The sequence below is a fragment of the Nicotiana attenuata genome, chromosome 3 (genome assembly GCF_001879085.1).
Source record: "Nicotiana attenuata strain UT chromosome 3, NIATTr2, whole genome shotgun sequence".
Lineage (NCBI taxonomy): Eukaryota > Viridiplantae > Streptophyta > Magnoliopsida > Solanales > Solanaceae > Nicotiana > Nicotiana attenuata.
In genome coordinates this window covers 50,855,777-50,882,189 of record NC_031991.1, presented here as the reverse complement: position 1 = coordinate 50,882,189, position 26,413 = coordinate 50,855,777, and the positions used below count along the sequence as shown (strand labels likewise).

The 26,413-nt window shown below is 39.1% G+C and overlaps 1 protein-coding gene across 1 annotated transcript; it reads left to right on the top strand.

Annotated features, from left to right (window-relative positions):
* LOC109224364 lies at nucleotides 9,604-12,759 on the top strand. Its single transcript, XM_019388945.1, has 3 exons — nucleotides 9,604-9,733; nucleotides 10,980-11,138; nucleotides 11,867-12,759. The coding sequence occupies exons 1-3, from the start codon at nucleotides 9,604-9,606 to the stop codon at nucleotides 12,757-12,759; spliced, it is 1,182 nt and encodes a 393-aa protein (XP_019244490.1).

The window sequence follows — 26,413 nt, the reverse complement described above, 5'->3', positions numbered from 1 at the left end:
TTTGAGTCTTCCCACTTTGTTCATTGTACTGCATAAAAATTATATACACTTAATCTTTGATCATCTTACACACCCCTGATAATAGAAAATCTGTGTGCACTGTAAGGACTCGTTTGGTACGAGGGATAATTAATCCCAGGATTAACTTTGAGATGAGTTTATCCTATGTCTGGTTTTGATAAAATTGTGGTATACCTGAGATTAGTTATCGCGGGAGGAATAGCTTAACCCAGAATAATTAATTCTGGATAACTTGTTTCCAACAAAACGACCCCTAAAGCTTTTAGCAAGCTTTTGGCAGTTCATGTCCTTTTTCATACACTAAATGCATCTTTTTTTGCCCTCTAAAGTATGAAGCAGCTATATTGATTCTATAAACTGGGTACAAACTTGAAGTTTGCATTTTGAGTAATTCCAAATTCAAATTCTAGATTGATTCAAAATGTTGATGCTTACCATTTACTAACTCAAAATGAAGATGAAACATTAGCTAAATTACTTTAGAAAAAGCAAGAAACAGGAAAAAAAAATACCAGCCAAATAATTAAAAAATTTTGAGAATAGTTGGAATATTTTATAGGCTAGCATATGCTTCTCTGGCAGAAAAGAAGACTGTACTCTCTAAATAAGTGGAAATTCTGGTAAGTATATAAAGGGCCCGATATTCCGAATATTCGATTGCAAAGTACCAGCCTGGACTTATATGCAAAATTCAATTATCCTTATTCTTTACATATTAACAAATAGATAATGGTAGCATGTTTGACCGTGTTTCTAAAATAAGCTTATTATGAAAAGTATTTTTTTCTAAAGTATTTTTTACAAAAATATTTTTGATAAGAAGCCGTTTGTATTTGACTGATCAATTTGAAAACACTTTTGAATATTATTTAGTGTTTGAGCCAAACTTTTAAAAAGTACTTTAAATGTATTTTTCTCAAAAATACTTTTAGAGAGAATCTATTTTTTTCCCTTCTTAAAACTGCTTCTGCTCAAGAGCAACTTTCTTTTCCTTCTAAAAGCTATGCCAAACACCTTAACTTTGGTATAATAATACTTTTGGCCAAAAATAAATACGCTGTGTATTATTTTTCTCTCTCCCTCTTTCTTCACTCTCTCCTCCTTTTTCTTTCCTCTTTCTTCTCTTTTTCCTCCGGTTTTTTCCTCCCCTGCTTTTAGAAACACTAGCAGGGGCTGTGTTCTGCCAACGACAGATCCGGCCAGCGACCACTTCCCCCCTTCCTTGTTGTGTCGCCCCTAACCCCCTCCTCCGGCCGGTGATTTTCTTTCACACAGTTGTGTTACACATTCTAAATTTTTCTTAGATTTTGTATTGATTGTTCATGTTTGCCTTGTGAGATCTGAAGAAGTTCTGTCTCTAGTTTCTATTTGATCCTTTAAATTGGTGCTTCTTCAACAACTGTCTTCATTTAACCGGCGGCAATGCCTCACATGGCGGCGGCCTGGATATCGGTGGATTAGGGATGGAGTTTGGGGCAGAGGAACTTGAAGAGTCTGTTACCTTTATTTTCATTGTATTTCAATGTATCTCGCTGTATTCCATGTATTTCATTGTATTCGCTGTCTTTAATTTTTTCTACTTTTCACTGTATTTAACTATATTCAATGTAATTATATAATTTCAAAGCTTCACTTTGTTTCACTATTTTGTCCAGCAGTATATATTTAGCAGTATGTATTCAATGTATTGTAGAATGTATTCATATGTTTTTTAATTAATATAATTTATGTATTTAGATGTATATATGTATTCAAATGTATCTACAGTATGTATTCATATGTATTTGCACTATAGATGGCCTGCTATACTTCGTGTATTCAATGTATTTTTATGTATTTAACTGTATTCAATGTAATTATATAATTTCAATATATAAATCTATTTGTAAAGATACCACTAAAAAATATTTTAGTAAAGATACCACTAAAAAAAGAAAGGATGTATTGAATATCTAAAGATTGCTCTGTTTTTGGGGTGTTTTTCGGTTGAGAATCTTTTCTATAACTGGAAAAACAAATTTTGTGTGTTATAATTGAGTTTGTTGAGTTATATTAGGAGTCTATCGCGTTAATTGATTCACTTACCGTTTTTTAAACAGCTGAAGACCTTTTTTTTCGCAAATTCCGTTACTGTATTCACGTATACAGCTCGCGAATACAGTCGAATACATTCTCTAGTTAGCTGGACTCCCCTGTTTTTTCGCCGACTTTTACTACTTTATTCATGAATACAGTTGCAAAAATACATCGAATACAGTCTATAACAACTGAAAATATAGCTATAGGACGTAATTTAGTAAATGGTAGCTATAGCAAGCTAATAATTACTAAAACATAGTGGTTTCTGAAAATTTCTTTTATTTTTACCCCTATCCCTGCTGGTGACTTTGGGGCGAGGTGTAATACTTACTTACGACTACTCTTTTTCTTTTAATTTTTTTTTATAGCATATTTACTTACGACTAAGGTTTGAAAAAAAAGAGAGTTAGCCTATGCAGTTTAAAGAATACTTAAGAAATCCTAATCTAAGGTTCGTATAAAATGGGGAGAGAGCATAAACTGATAAACATAAGAGCTACGCCATTAATGTTCATAATTAATCATTAATTAGACTCATTACTAAAAGAGGTAATGGCATAAAATTGACTTTTATGTCTTTCCTAAATGCAATATAGCCTTAACTTTTTGTTTCCTCCACAACCACCTGCCCACAGGCCACAGCCTTAGGGATCGTTTGGTATGAGGTATAAGTAGCTATAGTACTGGTATGAAAATTTAATACCACCTAAATATTTTGTTTGGTTATCGAATCTGGTAGAAGTTATTCTAGGATTAAAATTACTACCGGGATAACTTATACCTTGTAGGGGGTGAGTAATTAGTGCTGGGATAACTTATACCTTCTTCTTAGAGATTATGCAATTGTCATTTTTAATACAACATACCAAATAATGAATAAAATAATACCAGAATAACTAATCCCAGCATAGCCGTATTCAAACCAAACGTTCACTTAATGTGTTCAAGTTTAAGCCCCAAAAAATAAACAAAGAAAAGAATATTGTTCTTTGTCTAATCGAAGTCAAACTTGGGGCCAAAACCATCACATGAATTCACGTGAAGTGTCTAGACTGTCTTAACTCATAAATGATACACCACAAAAAGGACTTTGTCCATAAATAAAACAACTGTGTACTTATGAACCTTAATAGAATTTGGTAACTAATTAATGTACATATTAAAATGAACAGACTCAACGCAACTTTACTACTGATTTAATCCAAATTAATAACCTAAACCTAAGAAATACAAAGTAGGCCAATACTTAGTTATAGATTAGGCTCAACATGAAAACAACCTAAAAAAATGAAAACTATCTGGTAAGACAACTGCAAATAAAATCATGTGCAGCATGTATGATTAGTCACTTCAATGGGAATAGATCAATTGTAAACAGAATAAATTGAAGAATATCAAATCATGACTTTTGAAAATTATTTTAGTTGTTGAAATGTAGCACAATCATATAAATGGCCCATGTGCTTAAGTCAAACTTAGTACAACAATAAGAAGCCACGAGTTCTCTGAATTACCTTTTTTTTTCATTTCCTCGGAGAAGTTAACTACGAAAAGGAAGATGTAAAACGAGAATTAAGTATTTCCTAACATGATTTGATTATGGCCAGTTAACTGATTCTAATTTGATTTTCTTTTCTTCTTTTTGGGAGATGGAGATCTTATCATAGATATATCTTTTGACATTTTATATATGATAAGGGATTTGTCCACCAAATGCAAAAACCACAAGAGTTTTAAGTGCCCTTTAGGGGTGTACATAGATCGGGTTGGTTCGGATTTTTCAATTATCAAACCAAATCAATTGTATCGGGTTATTAAACCTAAAGACCAAACCAAACCAATAAAAGTCGGGTTTCTTCATCTGGGATTTTTCGGATTTTTTCAATTTTTTTTCCCCATAAAGTCTTCGTAGCACAAAACATAAATTTTTTCTCCAAATATTTCTTTAATTCTAGTAAGACATTGTTGGGCTAAAACGGCCCAATGACACTCTTAACATGGTGTGATATTGTTCGCTTTGGGCCAAGCCCGCACGGTTTTCCCCAAAAGGCCTCACACCATTAAGAGATCCCTACACCTTATATGTAGACTCCCAATCTTTTCAGCTACCAATGTGGGACTTTGTTCGCACACCCAACAGACATAACTATATAAGGTATTTTTCAAGAAAATAACATAAAAGATGAGATGAGACATGACATTGTACTAAATTATTCAAATAAAGATAATAAAATCGCATAAAATAAATTTTATTAATAAGCCATAATGAAAATAAACATAATGTAAAATTACTAAGTTGCTAAAGAAGTACGACTAATAAGTGCTACTTATTATTTACATGACTAAACACTAAAATAAAATTAAGTTACGCATTTTATCTAAACTGTGAAAAAACTAACAAACAAATAGATATCCAACACTATTGTCATTCCTAGTACAATTGAATTGAATATCTTTTGTTAGCATTAATATTGATTTGATTTTGGTTTGGGATTTATTTTAGTTACTAACATTTATGGACTATAAAACTTAGTGGAGCATTTAAAAATTATAAGTCCAAACTTGAAATAATACGTTAAAAGATAAAATTATGAAAAAGATTAAGAAATATTTATAAACTACACTACAATAAATATTTTTATGTATTAAAATATATTTAAAACTTCTATACATGTAATGTCGGGTTGGTTTGTTTCGGTTTGACTTTTTGTAGTTAAAACCAAACCAAACCAATTATGGTCGGATTTTTTCCCCAATACCAAATCAATTTAAATCAAACCATAGTCCATCTTTTTTCTCAATTTGACTCGAATTATCGATTTGGTGTAGTTTGTCGGTTTCTTTTGTACATCTCTAGTACCATTTATATTGAAGTCCCCTATTAATAATTATCTGTTTACTCTCTAGCGATAGCCATAGTCTCATAGAGATGGGCACTTTTTAGTCCCAATTTCTGTTGAGAAATGTATAATTTTGGTTGCTCCCATGAATAATAACCGATAAAATATATTTTTGTGTTTAATATGTACGAACTATGTATACTATTTATATTTTATATACTTTTTGTCTGGCGAATGCGATTATTTGACTGACAAACCAATCTTGTATTTGCCTATTTATGTTTGTAGGAGTGCAGTAGGGAGAAATTCAAAAATAGCATTGAAAAATAGTCACAATTTCAAAAGTAATTAAAATTTAGGCACTTTTAGTGTAAAGATAAATCTGAACGAAAACACTGTTCAAAATCCGAAAAATACTCCAGCATAATATACTGGAGTTCCAGTATATAATATACCGGTCCAGCATAATATGCTGGAAGTTGATACACATGTGCTCCAATCTCCAGTATATTATGCTGGAACTTTTCGCGTGTTGGAGTTCAAGCATAATATGTTGGAAGTTCATACACAGGTGCACCGATCTCCAGTATATTATGCTGGAACATTCCGCGTTGCAGCAAAATAGTGGCTACTTTTTAATGACTTTATAAACGCTGGTTATTTTTCAATTCCCAGTCCAAAAATTGGCTAGCCCGTGCTATTCTTTCAGGGTGATTTTTAAAAATAGCCAGATTTACAACTGGTCGTTCAAAAATAGCCCAATTTCAAAAGTAATCAAAATTTAGCCACTTTTTATGTAAAGATAAATCTGAGCGAAAACACTGTTCAAAACCCGAAAAATACTCCAGTATATTATGCCGGAGTTCCAGCATAAGTATACTTGAACTCCAACATATTATACTGGAGTTCCAGGATAGTATGCTGGAACTCCAGCATAAATACACTAGAACTCCAACATAATATACTGAAGTTCCAGCAAGTATAATGGTCCAGTATAATATACTGGAGTTTGGAGCACCAGTGCTCCAGTTTCCAGTATATTATACTGGAGCCAGCAAAGTATACCGGTCCAGCATAATATGCTGGAGTTCATACACAAGTGCACCGAACTCCAGTATATTATGATGGACCGGTCTCTATTGCAGCAAAACGATGGCTATTTTTCATTGACTTGATAAACGCTGGCTATTTTTGATTGACCAGTCCGAAAACTGGCTATACCGTGAAATTTTGGATTTTTTCATGCAGTAGACATCGGCCCAGAGAAATTGTGGATAACTGGGCCACCAAGTCTGGTCCAGCATGATAGTCAAAAGCCGGGTCCACTAAAAAATCAATACAGGCCTTATATTGTGACTTGTGAGCTAAGATAAAGCTAAGCAACAACTGCCTGGGAATAAAACTGAGTTCGTTTTCTAACACTAAGAATTGTATATTTTACTAAACCTCTTTCGTGTATTTTATATCAGAGACATTATATATTTTTGAATCACCCAGCAATCTTAACTCAATTTTAGGATTTAGATGCGGACTGAAATTCCCTTTTTCCTATTTATTTAATTTTATGACTTGCAAAGAGTTGAATTTGACTTTTGAAAACCAATAGAAAGTGTCACGCATTTTGGAACAATAAACAGGAAATTTAAATTTAAGGAATTTAACATCTAGGTTCTTACCATTAGACTCACCACGCTTCAAACTTAAGTGTACAAAATACTGTTAGGTGTTTGCAATAATTTTCTTATCATATTTAATTTTCCTATTTGTTGAAGGAAAGGACATATTAACCATAATTCGGTTTTTCTTTTCCTAGAAGAAAAATATAATTCTTCCAAATTGGCTACACAACAAGTGCCAGACACAGAGCAACAATAGCAACAAGAGCAACAACTAATCAATTGAAGAAAGAGGAGAATCCACAAAAATGAAGCTACTGTCCGAGACTCGAAATCAGATGCTACAGGCCTCCAAATCCGATCTTCACTGTTCAAATCAAAGATCAAAATGTTACGAACACTCAGCCAAAATATTAGCCCGTTCCAACGATTAACGAATCGGAAAATGCAATTTGAAGTTGGCTGGTCGGAATAAAAATCTGCAGCAAAACAAATACTTTTCTTCTCTCTTCTCTCTTGATGAAAGCTCTCTCAAAAACCACTCTTATGTGCTAAAGTCTTTCAAAGACTTGTATCAATAAGCATAGAATAATTCTTCAAGGTTGTCCTATTTATAGATCATGAGTGGTGCTTTCTCTTAAAGCCAAAACCCACTCAAAATAGGAATAAACACCGAATCCAATTCCGAATAGGAATGAAAATCAAAAGAGAATAGGATTAAGGCATTGGGACTTTGGCTGGACAACATGGGCATGTGCCCAACAACTCCCCCTCCAGCAAGGGGCCAAATATGTCTTCAAGTAGAGGAACTATTGGTAGGCTTCATGCCTGCCAATTTTCTACAAAACGCATGCTTATCTACAAGCATAATGACGAAATCCTCAGACTGCTCCATATAAATCTCCTCATTTAAATCACCATGAAAAAAAGCAGTCTTGACATCCATCTGCTCAATCTCTAAATCTAGACTTGCAGCTAAGCCTAGAACCACACGAATATAAGACATCTTCAGAACAGGGGAGAAAATTTCATCAAAGTCAACTCCCTTCTTCTGGCCAAAACCTTTAACAACTAACCTCGCCTTGTATCTAGGCGCAGAGGTATAATTATCTTGATTTATTCTTAATATCCATTTGTTAGATAAAGCTCTCTTACCTTTCGGCAATTTCACTAACTCATTTGTGCCATTCTCATGGAGTGACTTTATCTCATCTTCCATGGCTTCGATCCAGTGATCTTTGTGAGTATCTTGCATGGCTTCATCATAATTCCCAGGTTCTCCTATGTTAGTCAAAAGTACTTACTCATCAGGCGGATAGCGCATGAACTTTTGCTTCTCCCTTGTAGATATTCTAAGAGAGGTTTCAGGAGCATTCGAACTAGTTACTTGAGCAGGAATTGGTTGCTGATCAACCACAACTTCATCAACTGAAGCATCCATAACATCTACACCATGATGATCATTTTGATCTTGATCACTATCTCCATCATTGTCTTGGGTTCCTTCATGTGCAATAGGTGCCTTAGCAATAGAAACTGGATCACTATCAACTAAGCTCTCATTAATTTGAGAATCTATCTTCTCAGCTTTGTCAATATCTTCAATAGTTTGGTCTTCAAAGAATATTGCATCACAACTTCTAATAAGTTTATTGTCAACTGGATCATAAAAACGATACCCGAATTCATCTTGACCATAACCGATAAAGATGCACTGCTTAGTTTTGACATCCAGTTTTGATCTCTCATCTTTAGAAATATGCACACAAGCTTTACACCCAAAAACTCTCAGGTGATCATAAGAAACATCTTTGGCAAACTAAACTCTGTCTGGGACATCACCATCCAAAGCAATAGCAGGAGACAAATTGATAACATAGGCAACAGTGTTAAGTGCTTCCGCCCAAAATGTATTTGGAAGTTTAGCTTCTGAAAGCAAGCATCTAACTCTCTCAACTAGAGTTCTATTCATCCTCTCTGCCAAACCATTCAATTGAGGCGTCTTGGGCGGAGTTTTATGATGACGAATTCCTTGTTCCTTGCAATAGTTATCAAAGGGACCACAATATTCACCACCATTGTCTGTGCGAATACATTTTAATTTCTTCCCCGTCTGTCTCTCAGCTAAGGCCTGAAATTCCTTAAACACGCCAAGTGCTTGATCTTTAGATTTCAAAGGATACACCCAAAGCTTACGAGAATGATCATCAATGAAGTTCACAAAGTAAAGTGTACCACCTTTTGACTTTACTTTAAAAGGACCACACAAATCAGAGTGTACTATCTATAATAAATAGGGCTTTCTTGAGGGAGGATGGCTGTTAAAGGAAACCCTTTTCTGTTTGCCAGCTAAACAATGGATACACATTTTCAGCTTTGCTTGTTTCACTCCAGAAAGAAAACTTTTCTTAGCCAAACACGTAATTCCCTCTCGCTCATATGACTCAATCTTCTATGCCACAATTCTAATAAAGTATCACTTTCCACCAGATTTATTGAGTCATTAAGAACAGAGCCTTGGTTATTTATCCGGGTTATTATGGAATGGAGGCGAATATGAGCAATATGGTATGTTTTAGTGGGAGAAATTATAATATTTGGAGAAGCAAGATGAAAGACTTGTTGCTCGTGAAGAAGATGCATCTACACATTTTTGCAGCACATAACCCCGAGAGTATATCTGATGAAGATTGGGATTTCGAGCACCAACATGTATGTGGATATATATGACAATGGGTTGAAGATAATATTCGCAACCATATTGTGAACGAGACACATGCGGGATCATTGTGGGAAAATCTAGAGACTCTTTATGCCTCAAAAACTGGGAACAACAAGTTGTTCCTGCTAAAGCAATTGATCACCTTTAAATACAAGGAAGGCAACTCTATCCTTGATCACATAAATGATTTTCAGGGCGCCCTTGATCAGCTGTCTGGAATGGGAGTTAATTTTGATGATGAGATACGCTTCTTAATACTTTGCTAGATTCTTGGGAAACTCTTCGTGTTTCTTTGACAAATTCAGCTCCTAGAGGTAAGGTGATCATGGAATATGCCAAGAGTGGTGTGTTGAACGAGGAAGTAAGAAGAAAATCTGAAGGTTCGTCCTTGCAAAGACATATCTTGGTTACAGAAGACCGGGGGAGAGATAAAACAAGAGGCTCGTGGAATAGAGGTAAAAGTAGAAGTAAGTCAAGGTCCAAATACCATAACATTGCATGCAACCACTGTGGCAAGAAGGGACACATCAAAAGGTTTTGCCGCAAGTTGAATCAAGACACTAGAGAAGGAAAGAAAGCTGAAAATAACGAGAACAATGTTAGTGTGTCTCTTGTTTAGGGGAGAACTTTACGGAACAAATGTTAGTGTGTCACTTGTGTTTGCCTCTTCGTGAGGTTGTTCTCTCGATATTTTGTAATCTCTTTTATATAGTGGATTTCTCATCTCCGTCGTGGATATAGGTCAGTTGACCGAACCACGTTATATGTTTGCGTCTCTTTTGGTATATTTCTCTTTTGTTGTATGATTTATCGTCGCTCAAGGTTTGCTTTGCTAGCTTTCGCATGACACCTGACTTTTTTCGGTCATAGCAAGTGGTGTCAGAGTGAGGTTCAAGACAAGTTTATCTTGGCGGGTTTAGTTCTAGCCGCAACATATTTGACGATAATCGTGATTTTTGTCTGAGAAATTTGACCGGTGTGCTACGTATATTGAGACAAACTTTGTGGTGGAGATTTGAAGATGCGACCTGTTGAAGGCTATGTGAAGAAGGTGGATCAAGTTTATTTTGTCAGAAAATTCAGGCCAATGGGGAGAATTGTTAGGTGTTTGCCATAATTTTCTTACCATATTTGATTTTTCTATTTGTTGAAGGAAAGGACAACATGTTTACCTTAATTGGGTTTTCCTTCTTGTAGAAGGAAATTACAAATCTCCCATATTTGGCTAGTCCCTTTTCTTGTAGGAAAATGTTTAGAGTTCTATAAATTGAGGATCCTTCCTTCTCATTCAGTAGCATCCACAATGTAGCCATAAAGGGGTTTGAGAGTCGTGTTTAGGGGAGAACTTTACAGGACAAGTGTTAGCATGTCACTTGTGTTTGCCTCTTCGTGAGGTTGTTCTCTCGATATTTTGTACTCTCTTTTATATAGTGGATTGCTCATCTTTGTTGTGGATGTAGGTCAGTTGACCGAACCACGTTATATGTTTGTGTCTCTTTTGGTATATTTCTCTTTTGTTGTATGATTTATCGTCCCTCAAGGTTTGCTTTGCTAGCTTCCGGCGACCCTTGTTTCCCGGCGACTCTTCCCGTTCTGCATTTTCCAGCGACCCCTGCTCCGTCTTCTTCTTCCTCGCTCTCTCTTTTTTCCTTTCTCTCTCCCGCCTTGTGAGTGTGTGGGTGTGTTCTATTTTTTGGACAGGTGCAATATTTTTCCGGCGAGGATTTCCGGCAAGTTACATTACTTCTGGCGGCTCCCGTTCATCTTTCCGGCGGGACGCAGCAGAATTACTAGTTCCGGTAAACTTCAGGAAAACTTGCTCCAGGTTCTTTCGTTCTATAGCTGGTATTCGTGATATTGGTATTTTATTTTATTTTTCATTGTTATTTTTCCATTTTTGTTTGCCGGTATCCTTGACATCCATAGTATCTTGTTTAAATTATATTTATTTAGACTTTTCTGCTTATTCGGTCTCTGTCTTTCCCCTTAGTGTTATAGCCGATACATAGTTGGTCCCTGCTTAGTTGGATCCCTTATTAGTACCTTGTGTACATGTAGGTTTCTGTTTAGTTTATTTTGTAGTTTATTTTTTATTTTATTTTTCCATTTTTGCTTGCTGGTATCCTTGACATCCATAGTATCTTGTTTAATTTATTTAGTTAGACTTGTCTACTTATATCGGTCTCTGTCTTTCTCCTTAGTGTTATAGCCGATACATAGTTGGTCCCTACTTAGTCGGATCCCTTATTAGCACCTTGTGTACCGGTAGGTTTCTGTTGAGTTTATTCCTTTCTAGTCTATCCTTTTGTAGCTTTGTGCTGGTCTAGTGGCCGCGTGAGTTATGATAGAGTGAGGGCATGTCCTCGGGGAGAGCGAGCGGAGCGGGGGTAGGGAGTAAGGGTGGAAGGGGGGTAAGGAACCTTCTAGGCTGAGAGTGGGGTCATGGAACATAGGGACTCTAACGGGAAAGTCTATAGAGTTAGCAAGGATACTCCATAAGAGGAAGATTAACGTAGCTTGTGTCCAGGAGACTAAATGGGTGGGGAACATGGCTTAGGAGGTGGATGGTTTTAAGTTGTGGTATTCAGGGAGGGTGAGAGGGAAGAACGAGGTAGGCATTAATCTAAGGGAGCTAGTGGTTGAGTTTAAGAGGGTGAATGACAGGTTGATGGCCACTAAGATAGTCGTGGGAGGGTATATTTTGAACGTAGTTAGTGCTTACGCGCCTCAGGTGGGTTTGGGCGAGGAGGTTAAAAGACGCTTATGGGATGATTTGGATGGGTTGGTGCGGGGTATACCGTCCACCGAGAAGCTTATTATAGGGTGTGATTTTAACGGTCACATTGGGAGGTCGCCTGGGGGATATGATGATGTGCATGGTGGCTTCGGTTTTGGAGATAGAAATGGTGGAGGTACTTCGCTACTGGAGTACGTCAAAGCTTTTGAGATGGTGATCGCTAACTCGTATTACCCGAAGAAGGCGGAGCACCTGATAACTTTTCGGAGTGCGGTGGCCAAGACCCAGATTGATTATCTACTTCTCCGAAAATGTGATAGAGGTTTATGCACGGATTGCAAGGTCATCCCGAGTGAGAATCTTACGACCCATCATATGCTTTTGATTATGGACTTAGAGATCACGTGGACGAGGAAGAAGAGGGCTATGTCTGGTATACCTAGGGTCAGGTGGGGTGCATTGACTAAGGACAAGGCCCAGGAGTTGGGGGAGAAGTTGCTGACTATGGGGGCCTGGAGGAGTAGCGGGGATGCAAGTTGTATGTGGTCTATGACAACAAATTGCATTAGAGAGGCGGCGAGAGAGGTGTTAGGGGCCTCAAAGGGTTTTTCTGTTGGCCATAAAAGGGAATGGTGGTGGAACGAAGAGGTTCAGAGGAAAGTGGAAGCGAAGAAAGCGACATATTTGAAGCTAGTAAAGAGTATCGACGAGGGGCAGAAGAGTGCTAACAGGGAGGGGTATTAGAAGGCTAGTAAGGAGGCGAAGTTGGCGGTTACTGCGGCTAAGACCGCCGCGTTTAGTCGTCTATACGAAGAAATTGGGGATAAAGGAGGGAACAGAAAGTTGTACAGACTAGCGAAGGTGAGGGAGCGGAAGGCCCGGGATCTGGACCAAGTGAGATGTATAAAAGATGAGGAGGGAAGAGTTTTATTGGAGGGGGCACAGATTAGGCAGAGATGGCAGTCTTACTTTCATAGGCTCTTGAATGAAGAGGGAGATAGGGGCATTGTGCTGGGGGAGTTGGAGCACTCGGAGCGGCAGCGAGATTTTGGGTAATGTAGTCGTATACGATTGGGGGAGGTTGTAGGGGCTATGTGCAGGATGAGTAGGGGTAGAGTGACGGGGCCAGACGAGATCCCGGTGGAATTCTGGAAGAGCGTGGGTAAGGATGGCTTGCTGGGTTGTTCAACGTTATTTTTAGGACGACGAAGATGCCCGAAGAATGGAGGCAGAGTACGATGATCCAGCTGTACAAGAATAAGGGGGATGGCCAAAACTGCAACAACTATAGGGGTATCAAGTTGTTAAGCCATACGATGAAAGTGTGGGAGAGGGTGATTGAAGGGAGGTTGAGGAGGTGTGTGTCCATTACCGAGAACCAGTTTGGTTTCATGCCGGGACGGTCGACCACTGAGGCCATTCATATTGTGAGGAGATTGGTGGAGCAGTTTAGGGAGGTGAAGAAGGATTTGCACATGGTGTTCATTGACCTGGAGAAGGCCTATGACAAAGTGCCCAAAGAGGTTCTATGGAGATGTTTGGAGGCTAGAGGAGTGCCTGTAGCGTATATTAGAGTGATTCAGGACATGTATGATGGAGCTAAGACACGGGTTAGGACAGTAGGTGGAGACTCGGATTACTTTCCGGTTGAGATGGGGTTGCATCAGGGTCAACACTTAGCCCGTTTTTGTTTTCCCTGGCGTTGGATTCTTTGAGACGTCACATTCAGGGGGAGGTGCCTTGGTACTTGCTATTTGTAAATGACATAGTCCTGATTGATGAGACGCGAGGTGGCGTTAACAAGAGACTGGAGGTTTGGAGACATACCCTGGAGTCAAAGGTTTTCAAGTTGAGCAGGACCAAGACAGAATACTTGGAGTGCAAGTTCAGCGATGTTACCCAGGAGGCGGACGGGGATGTGAAACTCGATACGTAAGTCATTTCCAGGAGAGAGAGTTTCAAGTATCTATGATCTATAATTCAGAAGGATGGGGAGATAGATGAGGATGTCACACACCGTATCGGAGCAGGGTGGATGAAGTGGAGGCTCGCTTCCGGTGTCTTGTATGATAAGAATGTGTCGCTGAGACTTAAGGGTAAGTTCTACAAGGTAGTTGTTAGACCGACTATGTTGTATGGGGCAGAGTGTTAGCCAGTCAAAACCTCTCATGTCCAAAAGATGAGGGTAGCGGAAATGAGGATGTTGAGATGGATGTGTAGGCATACTAGGTTGGATAGAATTAGGAATGAAGTTATTCGAGACAAGGTGGGAGTGGCCCCTGTGGAGGCAAAGATGCGTGAGGCAAGGTTGAGGTGGTTCGGGCATGTTAAGAGGAGAAGCGCAGATGCCCCTGTCAGGAGATGTGAGAGGTTGGCCTTAGGAGGTGTGAGGAGGGGTAGAGGTAGGCCAAAGAAGTCTTGGGGAGAGGTGATCTGGCAGGACATGGCGCTACTTGAGCTAACCGAGGACATGACTCTAGATAGAAGGGTGTGGAGGTTGAAGATTACGGTAGAAGGTTAGTAGGTAGTCGTGCATCTCCCTTTGTCTTCTCTAGCTCGATAGTATTAGCGCTAGTTCGGTACCCTTTTTTCCTTAGTTTTCTATATTCGCATGTCTCGTTTCGTTGTTACTTGCCATTGGTAATTCCGTAGTTTGCTAGCAGTACTTCGTTCATATTCTCGTCTGCTGCCTTGGAATTAGTTTTCTAAATATGTTATCTTGCTGCTACTTGTTATCAGTACCCCTTTCATATTATCTGTTGCTATCTCCGATTTAGTTTTCTAATTATTGTTTTTCTATTACTTGCTACGAGGGCTTTTCTCACCTTCTTTAGCCGAGGGTCTATCGGAAACAGTCTCTCTGACCTTCCAGGGTAGGGGTAAGGCTGCGTACATCCTAACCTCCCCAGACCCCACTTGTGGGACCACACTGGGCTGTTGTTGTTGTTGTAACAAATACAATACTAAGTTGTTAAAATTTTGCCATCTATTATGTATCTATTGTATGTTTGTTTCATGTCGAAAATATTAGATTCAGTTGAATCCATTCGACAAGGCTCCATCCGCCTTTTGTGAACATTATATATGAGTGCGTCGTTTGATCACTGCCATGAAACATGGATAGATATCTGGTCGTAAGCTGTTAAGAGAGCAGTATTTCATGCATATAGGATAACAATTTACGCCCGCTAATCCAATTGACTTATAATATACCACACACAAGAATAGCAATGGTGTGCATATCATTGATAGACCGCTTGCTATCAGTCTCTTGGCATAAAAAAAGTAACATTTCTCGATAAATTCGGTTAACAAGTCTTCGATTAACATTTTGTTTTATAACAAGTCTTTAATGGATTTTCTAAAACGTTTTCATAAGAATAATTCAGTTATGTTGAGTCCAACGAGGATTATTAGATGAGCTATGTCTAGCACTCAAGGATATGGCAGTACCTCCACATGTAAATAAATAGCCTGTTTGAGATCGACCTTTATGTGGGTCAGAAAAATATCCTACATCTGCATAACCTATCAGTTGTCACCTAGATTCATTTGAATAAGATAATCCCATATCAATGGTCCCTCACAGATATCTGAATAAATGCTTAATACCGTTCCAGTGTCTTTGTGTTGGGGAAGAACTAAATCTTGCTAACAAGCTTACAGAAAAAGCTATATCTGGTCTAGAATTATTAACAAGGTACATTAATGCCCCAATTGCACCAAGATATGGTATTTCAGTACCTAGAAGCTCTTCATTATTTTCATGAGGACAAATGGATCTTTATTTATATCAAGCGATCTCACAACCATCGGGGTACTCAATGGATGTGCTTTATCCACATAAAAGTGCTTCAAAATATTTTCGGTGTACGTTGATTGATGGACAAATATTCCATTTTTCAAATGCTCAATTTGTAAGCCAAGACAAAATTTTGTCTTTCCAAGATCTTTCATTTCAAATTCTTTCTTCAAGCATTCTGCCTTCGGAAGCTCTTCAGGAGTTCCAATGATATTCAAGTCATCAACATACACAGCTATTATGACAAATTCATATCCAGATCTTTTTATAAAGACACAAGGACAAATTGAGTCATTCTTGTACCCTTCTTTCAATAGGTATTCGCTGAGGCGATTATACCACATGCGCCCTGATTGCTTCAATCCATACAAGGATTTCTGAAGCTTTATCGAACAAGTTTCCAGGGAATCTTTGTATATTTCAGGTACTTTGAATCCTTCAGGGATTTTCATAAAAATTTCGTTGTCCAGTGAGCCATAAAAATAGGTCGTGACAACATCCATAAGATGCATATCAAGTTTTTCATGAATTGCTAGACTGATAAGATACCTGAATGTGATTGCATCCACCACAGGAGAGTATGTCTCCATATAATCAATGCCAGGCTGTTGCGAAAATTCTTGTGCTACAAGTCGTGCTTTATATCTTACAGCTTCATTTTTCTCATTTCTTTTTCGCATAAAAATCCATTTGTACCCCACTGGCTTTACACCTTCAGGTGTTTGGGCTATAGGTCCAAAAACTTCACGTTTTTTAAGTGAACTCAATTCTACTTGGATAGCGTCTTTCCATTTTGGCCAATCATTTCTCTGTCTACATTCATCGATAGATTTCAGTTCAAGATCCTCATCGTGTTGCATTATTTCAGCAGCAATATTATAAGCAAAAATGTTATCAACAACAATATCATTTCTGTCACACCTCCTTTTTCACTACACCCGCAAGGGCGTAAAGGAGTTTTTCCACTTGAAGGACAATCGAAACGGGATTCGTTATTTATTAAGATTCAGAGTCACCACTTGGGAGATTCATGGTGTCCCAAGTCACCGGTTGAATCTCGAATCGAGGAAAATATGACTCTGTTTAACAGTCCGCGATCCAGAAATCCGAGTAAGGAATTCTGTTAATCCGGGAGAAGGTGTTAGGCACACCCGGATTCCGTGGTTCTAGCACGGTCGCTCAACTGTCATATTTGGCTTATTTATTTGATTTTAATACATGTTTTGAACTATGTTCTTTTTAACTTTGAACCGCTTTATTATTATTATTTTTAGAGAATTGCAACGTCGTGAAAACACGTCTCGAACCACGTCACATAAATGCACCCGCGGTTTTTGACACATTTCGACTTCGTTGAGATTTGAATTTGGGTCACATAAATGTGCACCCGTATTTAGGAAGGTAAAATTATTTTAAATGCGTGCCTAAAGAAACTATCGTGTTATTATCTTTGGGGAAAAACCGTGAAATTCGCTAAACGGCCCATCCCGGAGTCTAAATATTTATGTAAACATTTATCGAGGGCCCCACAATTTATGTATTTTGTTTGGCGAGGCTCATCTCATTTATTATTTAAAAGGCAAACCTAAAAGCAACTATGGTTCTCTATTTTTATTTGTCTCAGGAAAAGTCCTACTTAATTCGTTACTGGACCAAATGATAATTCTGCACCACAGTCCAGCCATTGGGCTCCAAGACAAGCCCAACGTAGGGAAATTACACCTAGGTATGTACTACAAAAATTGGCCAGTTGCTGACTGTGGCCCAAGCCCAAACGAAAACCAACATTCAGGAGGCATGCACGAGCCAAATTTCACAGAGGTCCTTATTTCGAGCCCCTAGGACTACAATCAGATTTCAGTCATGATTTGGGCCAAAGTTCATAGCCCAAGCACGTTTGGAGACCTCAGATCTCAAGGCCAACTTGACGCCTAATTCCCCAATGGGATTCCAATTTCAGTAATACACTTAAAGCAACACAAATCTAAAAGTCATTCCACAAGAATTAAACCAAAATGCTAATAATTGAAGGAGTATGAGACAGTCAGTATGACATTTGTGCATTGAATCGTGATTTTGAACAGTTAAACTAGAGGACCTATTGACATCCAAATAAACCAAATTATACAAAGGTGTGATTATTGATTTTCGAATGAGACATTAGGCTGTTGAATTAAGACGAGTTACCGTCCCAGTTCAATCTAATTTTAATCCAGTTGTGTCCGTCCAAGCCACGATATTAACTCTACTAAACTAAACTAAACTTCATTTTAACGATAAACCTGCTAATGTACTGACTTTCAACTAACATGGAGATCTAACTACACTACATTAGGATACTGCTCCAGAACAAATGAATACAAATTCAAAAATTACAGTCCAGTACAGTTCAAACTTCAAAGTCCATATTATTACAAGTCTAGCCTAAACTGTATTAAACAAGCACATGTTAACTAGCAATGTCTAATTATTGATATACAACATTCAAACGAGTGCGAATCACGAAACAGGAAACGTGAGCCATGCTTTATTTCATTTCCATTTTTGATAGCTACATCGAAGCAATTGTGAGATGTGTACCTGGAAATGTATGATAACAAGAGAGAAGAGAGAGATCAGCAATAGTGCAGCAGATCGGAGTTCAACAATATCAAATAGGACCAGATTTAAAGCCAAACCAATATCAAAGTGCCCAGGCAGATGTAAAATCAACCAAACACCTTAAATCTACTTGAAATCAGCCTTAGGAAGTCACAGATCACTTTCAACAATCAGAATCACCCAGCAACAACCCCAATAAACTCCAAACGACTCCAGATGCTCTAACAATCGAACACAGAACAGAGAAACAGAGAAACTCGAGCCGTTTCTGATCCTAAATGATCAATATAACAGTATTTTTTTTTGGTGTTCTGCTATGTTTGCCCTTTTTTGGTTTTTTCTTTTGAAGAAGCTAAGATCTAAAGGAATTTCTGATCTGAAATTTGTATTTCAGATCTGTGAAGCTTGAAGAGATTTTTGGGGGGGGGGATTTTTTTTGAGGCTCCAAACTTGTGATTCAAGGCATTGGGGATGCCTTTTTATAAGCACCAATAGGGTGCAACTTCAGATTTCAGTTTTTTACATTTTAGTCCCTAAAATTGTGACTTGTTCTTCAGGTAAGTGCACCTATTTTTTTTATTTTAGAACTAAAGTCCTATTCTAGAAGGTTCTAGGTGATTCTAGTATAACCTACAGCATTTTTGCCCAGCCCTAAATTCCTAGATTACCCCTGAACTTTCCTGAAACTACTGTATTACCCCAGTTCCCCTTTTGAATTTTATTTTAGCTTAAGGGACCTGATTTTCTAACTTGTTCTCCAAGTTTTTACCACCCAAACTATAAAAATTACAAACCAACCCCGCCCTAGAAACGTCTCCTTCTGTTACAAAAGATTCTCTAACCAATCTACCCAAATTACCCCTTGGAAACCCCTGAACCTCAGATTGGTTATGGGTCGAGTTGACCCTGGGCTGACCCATTTAGAAATCCAACCCAAATCATAAGCCTGAGCCTAAAAAACAAGAGCCCCAGTCCAAATACAAACAGATCAACTGAGGAGAAACAAAACAAAACAATTCAACTAATTTCAAAATTCAACTAATGAACTAGAATTAATAAATCGTAACTAACCTAATTAACATACTAATTAAAGAAAAAGTGTTTCTTAAAACTAAAATGCATCACAGAACTAAACTCAAGCAAAAGAAAACTGGAAACAAAATCCAGAAGAAGCGACTGAAATAGGAGATAGAAACGAATAAAGAAGGAAAGGTTAGAACGAAGAAAGAACAGAAAATACCTAAAAAATCCGAAACTGAAAGAGGGGGCATGGGTCTTCCATTCTCTGATATTCCGGCCAAATTTGGCGTTAATCGCATGCTCTTACAAAGAGCACACGACTAAAACCAGATTAAACCCAAAATTGCAATCAAAACTTGGCTTGGGATTTTAGGGTTAATTCTGATTCGGTATTTGAGGGGTTTTAGGGGTGTTTAAAGGAATCTAGGTGAGGATTTGGAATGAGGGAGGGAAGGAGGTGCCAGGGTGTGGATTTGGCGTTGAACAGAGGTGGCGCCGCCGACCGGTGGTGGAGGATTTGAGGGCGGCGCTCTAGGGTTCGGTGTTTCTGATCTAAGATTTGAAGAAATCTAGCCATATTTTAGGCGTAAGGAATGGAGATTGGGAAAGAGGGGGGTGAGGCGATGATCTGGTGAAAATTTGGTGGCCTTTGGGTGATCGCCGCCGGCGGAGGAGATTTCCGGCCGGCAGTGCACAGTGGGGGGCGGTGGCGTTACAGGAGGGGTGTACGAGGAGGACGAAGTATGTTCTAAGGGTTTTGGGATTAATTGGGCAATTTTATGTATTGTTGTGAACAAATTTGGGCCGTTTGATCATAAGGAATGAACGGCTGGGATTGATGGATGCCCAAACGGCGTCGTTTAGGGGGGGGGGGGGCGGATCTGGACCGGGTAAGGGTGTGGGTTTGGGCCTGGGATTGGTCAGATTGGAGGAGTTCTCGTTTGGGCTAAGCCAATTTTGGTCCAGTTGTGGTCTTCTTATTAAGACCTCATTTTTCCTTTTAATTCTTTTATTTGTTTTCTTCTTTTCTTTTTGTATTTTATTTAATTATTTATTTTTTCGAATTTTCTGATTTTATTAAATGTAAAATTAAAACTAAAGGACCCAAATTGACTCTAAAATTATGCTAATTAAAATTGCAAAACTAGCTAATTTCTAATTTAAAAGCAAACTTAAGACAAATTCTAACAATTGAAAGTAGAAATGGAAAGAACCATTTTTTGTGATCTTCTTTATTTTGTAATATTAATCATTAATTAATCCTAAAATGCGAAATTAGATCCTAAATGCAAATGTCAAGCATGTTGTTTTTTTATTTTTTTATTTTTTCATATGAATTAAAAGGCACAAATAAAATGCAAACAATTAACAGAAAATAACACAAAATTCACAAAGTTGTAAAATAATGAAAGAAAATCATTTGGTTTGAATTTTGGGAATAATTCACATAGGGCAAAAATCACGTGCTCACAGCTGCCCCTCTTTGCTCGGGAACATGAAGAGTCTCCGTGCAAAGATAAGTGAGCGAAAATGAGCGATTTTTGCCCGTTCGAATATTCCGTGTGAAGCAATTTGAAAAGTTTGACCGCACCCTGCTTCAAAGGTTGCCTACATATCCTTGGCTAAAAAGGAATCAGGTCAGTGTAGTTCGGGAAGGTTTGGTAGCTGGGACTACCAGGAGCTGTGACTTCACTGCTGTTGCTGCTGCTACTGCTCGCTGACCTCCTTATTACACCGTGTCAAAATAAAAAGAAGCTAGCCTACGCTATGATCTATGGATTACAAAAGGTCCTATCTATGTCTTTAAACTTGCTCTTGTATTGCCTTGAACTTGTATTCTTCCGATGGAATCCTTGTTGTTGCCTTGAATTGTGATTGGAGATGTTTTGCCTTTCCTCCGATTGATGCTTGACTGCTGAAATTTGAAATATATGCCTCTATTTTCCAGGCGGGCTCCTGATTATTGACGCTTGACAAGTATTCCCTTGTTCTCTAGGTGGGCTCCTGATTGATGAAGCTTGAAAAGTATTCCCTTGTTCTCCAGGCGGGCTCCTGACTTCAACAAAGCAGACAAACAAAGAAAAATTTCTGCCCCAGTGTGATGGGTGGGCGCATCATGTTATCAAATATTAAAAATTAACAGATAGAATTTGAATTGTACTTCCCTTGTTTTCTAGGCGGGCGCCTGACTGCTGAAGCTTGGAAAGTATTCCCTTGTTCTCCAGGTGGGCTCCTGACTGCAACAAATAAAGAAAACAAAGAACATTTCCTGCCCCAGTTTGGTGGCTGGGCACAGATGTGAGTGTTAAATTGCATTATTCTGCCGACTATTATAAGAATGTGAAAGCTAAGTCCTATTATCCAGGGAGGTCCTGATTACGAACCTAAGTTATATCTCCCAAAGGTATTACTACCACTATATTTGTTGTCTAAAGGGTCTTAAACTACTTCCCATTATCCAGGCGGGTCCTGACAACTTCTGGTTAAAAAAAAAACAATTTAAACCTAAGCGGACCTTGTTATCTATATCTTGTTATCCAGACCTTAAAACTACGTCCCATTATCCAGGAGGGTCCTGAAAAATCAAAACTCAAGTCTCATCTTAAGTGTGCCAATTCTACGGCTGAACAGTATCTTGTTACCTAAAGGAGGTCTTAAAACTGTGTCCCATTATTCAGGAAGGTCCTGACAACTCCTAATTGAATCCTATCTTAAACAGGCAACTTTGAAACCAACTTATGTTCCTTGGCGTACATTTATGCTAAATTATGCTACTCATGATTGTTTTGAGATTTAAACTAAGTCCCATTTTCCAGGAGGGTCCTGAGAGTTTCCAGTCATACCTGTTTGGGTGCTGCCTTTCTTTACGGAGGGTTCCTCCGAAATTTCTGCCCCTGTTTCAATCAAAGAAAAATCTTGTCAATTTTAAAAATGGTGGCTAGTTGCTGGCATTCTTGCTAGGTACATCCCTGCTGCTGGGCTCCACTCCGTCCCGCTTTCCTGGCCTTGCCTTGAATCTCCTTGGCTTCCTGACCGAATTTCAACCCCTTGACTCTGATGACCCAAGTGTTCTATCCCATATTATTGTTTTGTGTTTCTGACCCCTCTTTTTAAACTTCGCTTCTTCCCCATAATTATTGATTAATCCACCGATGACACTTTCAGTGGTCCTTTATGACTTACATTAATTTTGACATCTTTGATATATTCTGGCCTTGCCTGTACAACTAGGAAGCTGGTAGTTAGCCTTGACATTCTTTCCTTTTGTTTTGAACAGAACTGACACTGAAACGTCTTAAAGATAGACCTCGAAAGAATGAAATGCAACGACCTCGAGGGTTAAGGATAAAGAGAATCTGAGCACGGATGATTTGTAATGAAGAAAGGAGAGAATGAGACTTATCTGAGTGGAATAGCTGGTACCATTGAGTATGCCATGCATTTGGATTGACCAGCCCAGTCTATCTAACCAATCAACTTTCGTTTGCCACATTTGCTGTTCCGGACTTTCACAACCTGATTTTCACCCCAAACCTAAATCTTGCCCGTCCTGCAATGTCTTGAGCAGCTTTTGACCACAGACGCGTCTCATTTGCCTGTCTGAAAACTCACCTTCGCCTCACGGTGCCCGTGAGGGTTTTCACCAATAAGACTCTCTCATTTTTGATTTCTCTCAACTCACTTCGCCTTACAGTGCCCGTGAGGGTTTTCACCAATAAGACTCTCTCATTTTTTTTATTTCTCTCGACTCACTTCGCCTTACGGTGCCCATGAGGGTTTTCACCAATAAGACTCTCATTTATCATTTTTTCCTTGCACCGGAGTGTTTCCCCTGACGTGAATCACTTTTACTTGCTCGTATTGGCACTTCCTGAAGATTGATCAAAAGGTCTTTCTTTGGACCGTAATGCAGGCTTTTGGATAGGGTTAGAAAGAAAGGGCATCAAAGGCTCTAAAGCAATTCAATGTGGGTTCACAACTACAACTTTCGGAATCAACTTTCTTGCACAACCATAACTGCTGCCCCAGTTTCTTTTGTGGGGACTTTTGGGATTTTGTTTTGATGTGACTGAACCTCAGGGAGAGGCTGCCTACGTACCCTTTCGGGATCAAGTCAAACGTAGTTCAGGTCATAGGAATTACTTTGTTGTTGCAATCTTTCCTTTTCTTCCACTTTCTTTTCTTTCTTTTCATTTCTTTTCTTTCTTTTCTTTTCTTCGTTTTTCTTTTCCTTTTTTTTTCTTTTTCCCTTTTTTCTTTCTTTTCTTTTGTCTTCTTTTCTTCTTTTTTTTTCTTTTCTTTTGGACTGTGTTTTCTTGTTTCTTCACTGATTTCCCTTGCGCGAGCTCCCAAGTTGTTATTGATTCCGAAAAAGGGGTAAGAAAGAAAGTAAATGAGGCTCAAAAGGGGTAACAAAGGATAAAGTGTTTGGATAGCAGAACAAAATGCCTTCGTCATTTAAATCTCAAAAATATGCCAAATACAATAAAATACAATTAAACCAAGAAATCAGACATAGTATCGCTTGACTGCGTCAGAGTTGATAGCCATTTTTACACATTTTCCTTCCACATCTGTCAAATATAAAGCGCCATTGGACAACACTCTAGTTACGACAAATGGCCCCTGCCAGTTTGGGGCGAACTTTCCTTTTGCCTCAGCCCAATGAGGTAGGATACGTCTCAACACCAACTGTCCTACTTCAAACTTCCGCGGACGCACTTTCTTGTTATATGCTCTTGCCATTCTCTGTTGGTACAACTGACCGTGACACACTGCTGCCAATCTCTTCTCATCAATCAAACTTAGTTGTTCCAAGCGGGCCTTAACCCATTCAACATCATCAATTTCCGCCTCGGCGATGATCCGAAGGGACGGGATTTCAACCTCTGTGGGTATTACTGCTTCGGTGCCATATACTACTGAATAAGGCGTTGCCCCTACTGAAGTGTGGACAGTAGTGCGATAGCCCAACAGGGCAAAAGGTAACTTCTCATGCCATTGCCTTGACCCTTCTACCATTTTTCGAAGTATTTTCTTCATGTTCTTGTTAGCTGCTTCGACTGCCCCATTTGCCTTAGGACGATATGGGGTGGAATTGCGGTGCGTGATCTTAAACTGCTGGCATGTCTCGGCCATCAAATGACTGTTGAGATTGGCACCATTGTCTGTGATGATTACCTTCGGGATCCCAAACCGACATATGATATTCGAATGCACGAAATCAGCCACTGCCTTCTTGGTCACAGATTTGAAGGTTTTTGCTTCAACCCACTTAGTGAAATAATCAATAGCTACCAGAATGAACTTGTGCCCATTTGACGCCGCTGGCTCGATCGGACCAATGACATCCATTCCCCAAGCAACAAACGACCATGATGCTGTCATTGTATGCAATTCAAATGATGGAGAATGAATCAAATCTCCATGTACCTGACATTGGTGACACTTGCGTACGAAACTGATGCAATCCCGTTCCATAGTAAGCCAATAATAACCTGCTCGGAGAATCTTCTTTGCCAATACATATCCACTCATATGAGGTCCGCAAACTCCCGCATGTACCTCACCCATGATAACTGTAGCCTGTTTAGCATCCATGCATCTCAACAATCCAATATCTGGAGTTCTCTTGTACAACACTCCTCCGCTGAAGAAAAATCCGCTTGCCAAGCGTCGAATTGCTCTCTTTTGATCTCCTGTAGCTTGTGCTGGGTATACTCTCATCCGGAGATATTCTTTGATATCATGGAACCACGGCTCACCATAAAGCTCTTCTTCCACCATATTACAATAGGCATGCTGATCTCGGACCTGAATTTGTAATGGGTCCACATAAGCCTTGTCTGGATGATGCAACATTGACGCCAAAGTAGCCAAAGCGTCGGCAACCTCATTGTGAATCCTTGGAATGTGCTTGAAGTCTATTGATTGGAACCATTGACAAAGTTCATGCAAACATTGCCGATATGGTATGAGCTTCAAATCTCGTGTCTCCCATTCACCCTGAATCTGGCATACCAGAAGATCCGAGTCACCCATGACCAAGATTTCCTGGACACCCATGTCTATAGCCAATCTCAAACCCAAAATACATGCCTCGTATTAAGCCATGTTATTGGTGCAATAGAAACGAAGTTGAGCAGTGACAGGGTAGTGTTGCCCTGTCTCGAAAATCAATACTGCTCCTATCCCGACGCCCTTGGCATTGGCAGCTCCATCAAAGAACAGTTTCCATCCTGGCCTCTCGACTTGTTCTAATTCTTCAACATGCATTATCTCCTCGTCGGGAAAGTATGTTTTCAAAGGTTCATATTCATCATCAACTGGATTCTCAGCCAGATGATCAGCCAGCGCTTGTGCTTTCATTGCAGTCCGGGTCACGTAGACAATATCAAATTCCGTAAGCAAGATTTGCCATTTTGCCAGCCTCCCTGTGGGCATGGGCTTCTGAAAAATGTACTTCAACGGGTCCAACCGAGAGATGAGATAGGTCGTATATGCTGACAAGTAATGCTTCAACTTCTGCGCTACCCAGGTTAAGGCACAACACGTCCTCTCAAGTTGAGTGTACTTCACCTCATATGATGTGAACTTCTTGCTGAGGTAGTAAATTGCCTGCTCTTTCCTTCCTGTGATGTCATGCTGCCCCAGTACACAACCAAAAGAATTATCTAGCACGGTCAGATAAAGGATCAAGGGCCTTTCCGGCTCCGGCGGGACCAACACAGGTGGACTAGCCAAATACTCCTTAATCCTGTCAAATGCTGCTTGACATTCATCCGTCCATCTGACCGCAGCATCTTTCTTTAGCAGCTTGAAGATGGGCTCGCAAGTAGTTGTAAGCTGGGCAATGAACCTGCTGATGTAATTCAACCTACCAAGCAAACTCATCACATCTTTCTTGTTCCTTGGCGGCGGTAGCTCCTGAATGGCTTTGATCTTAGACGGGTCTAATTCAATACCGCGCCGACT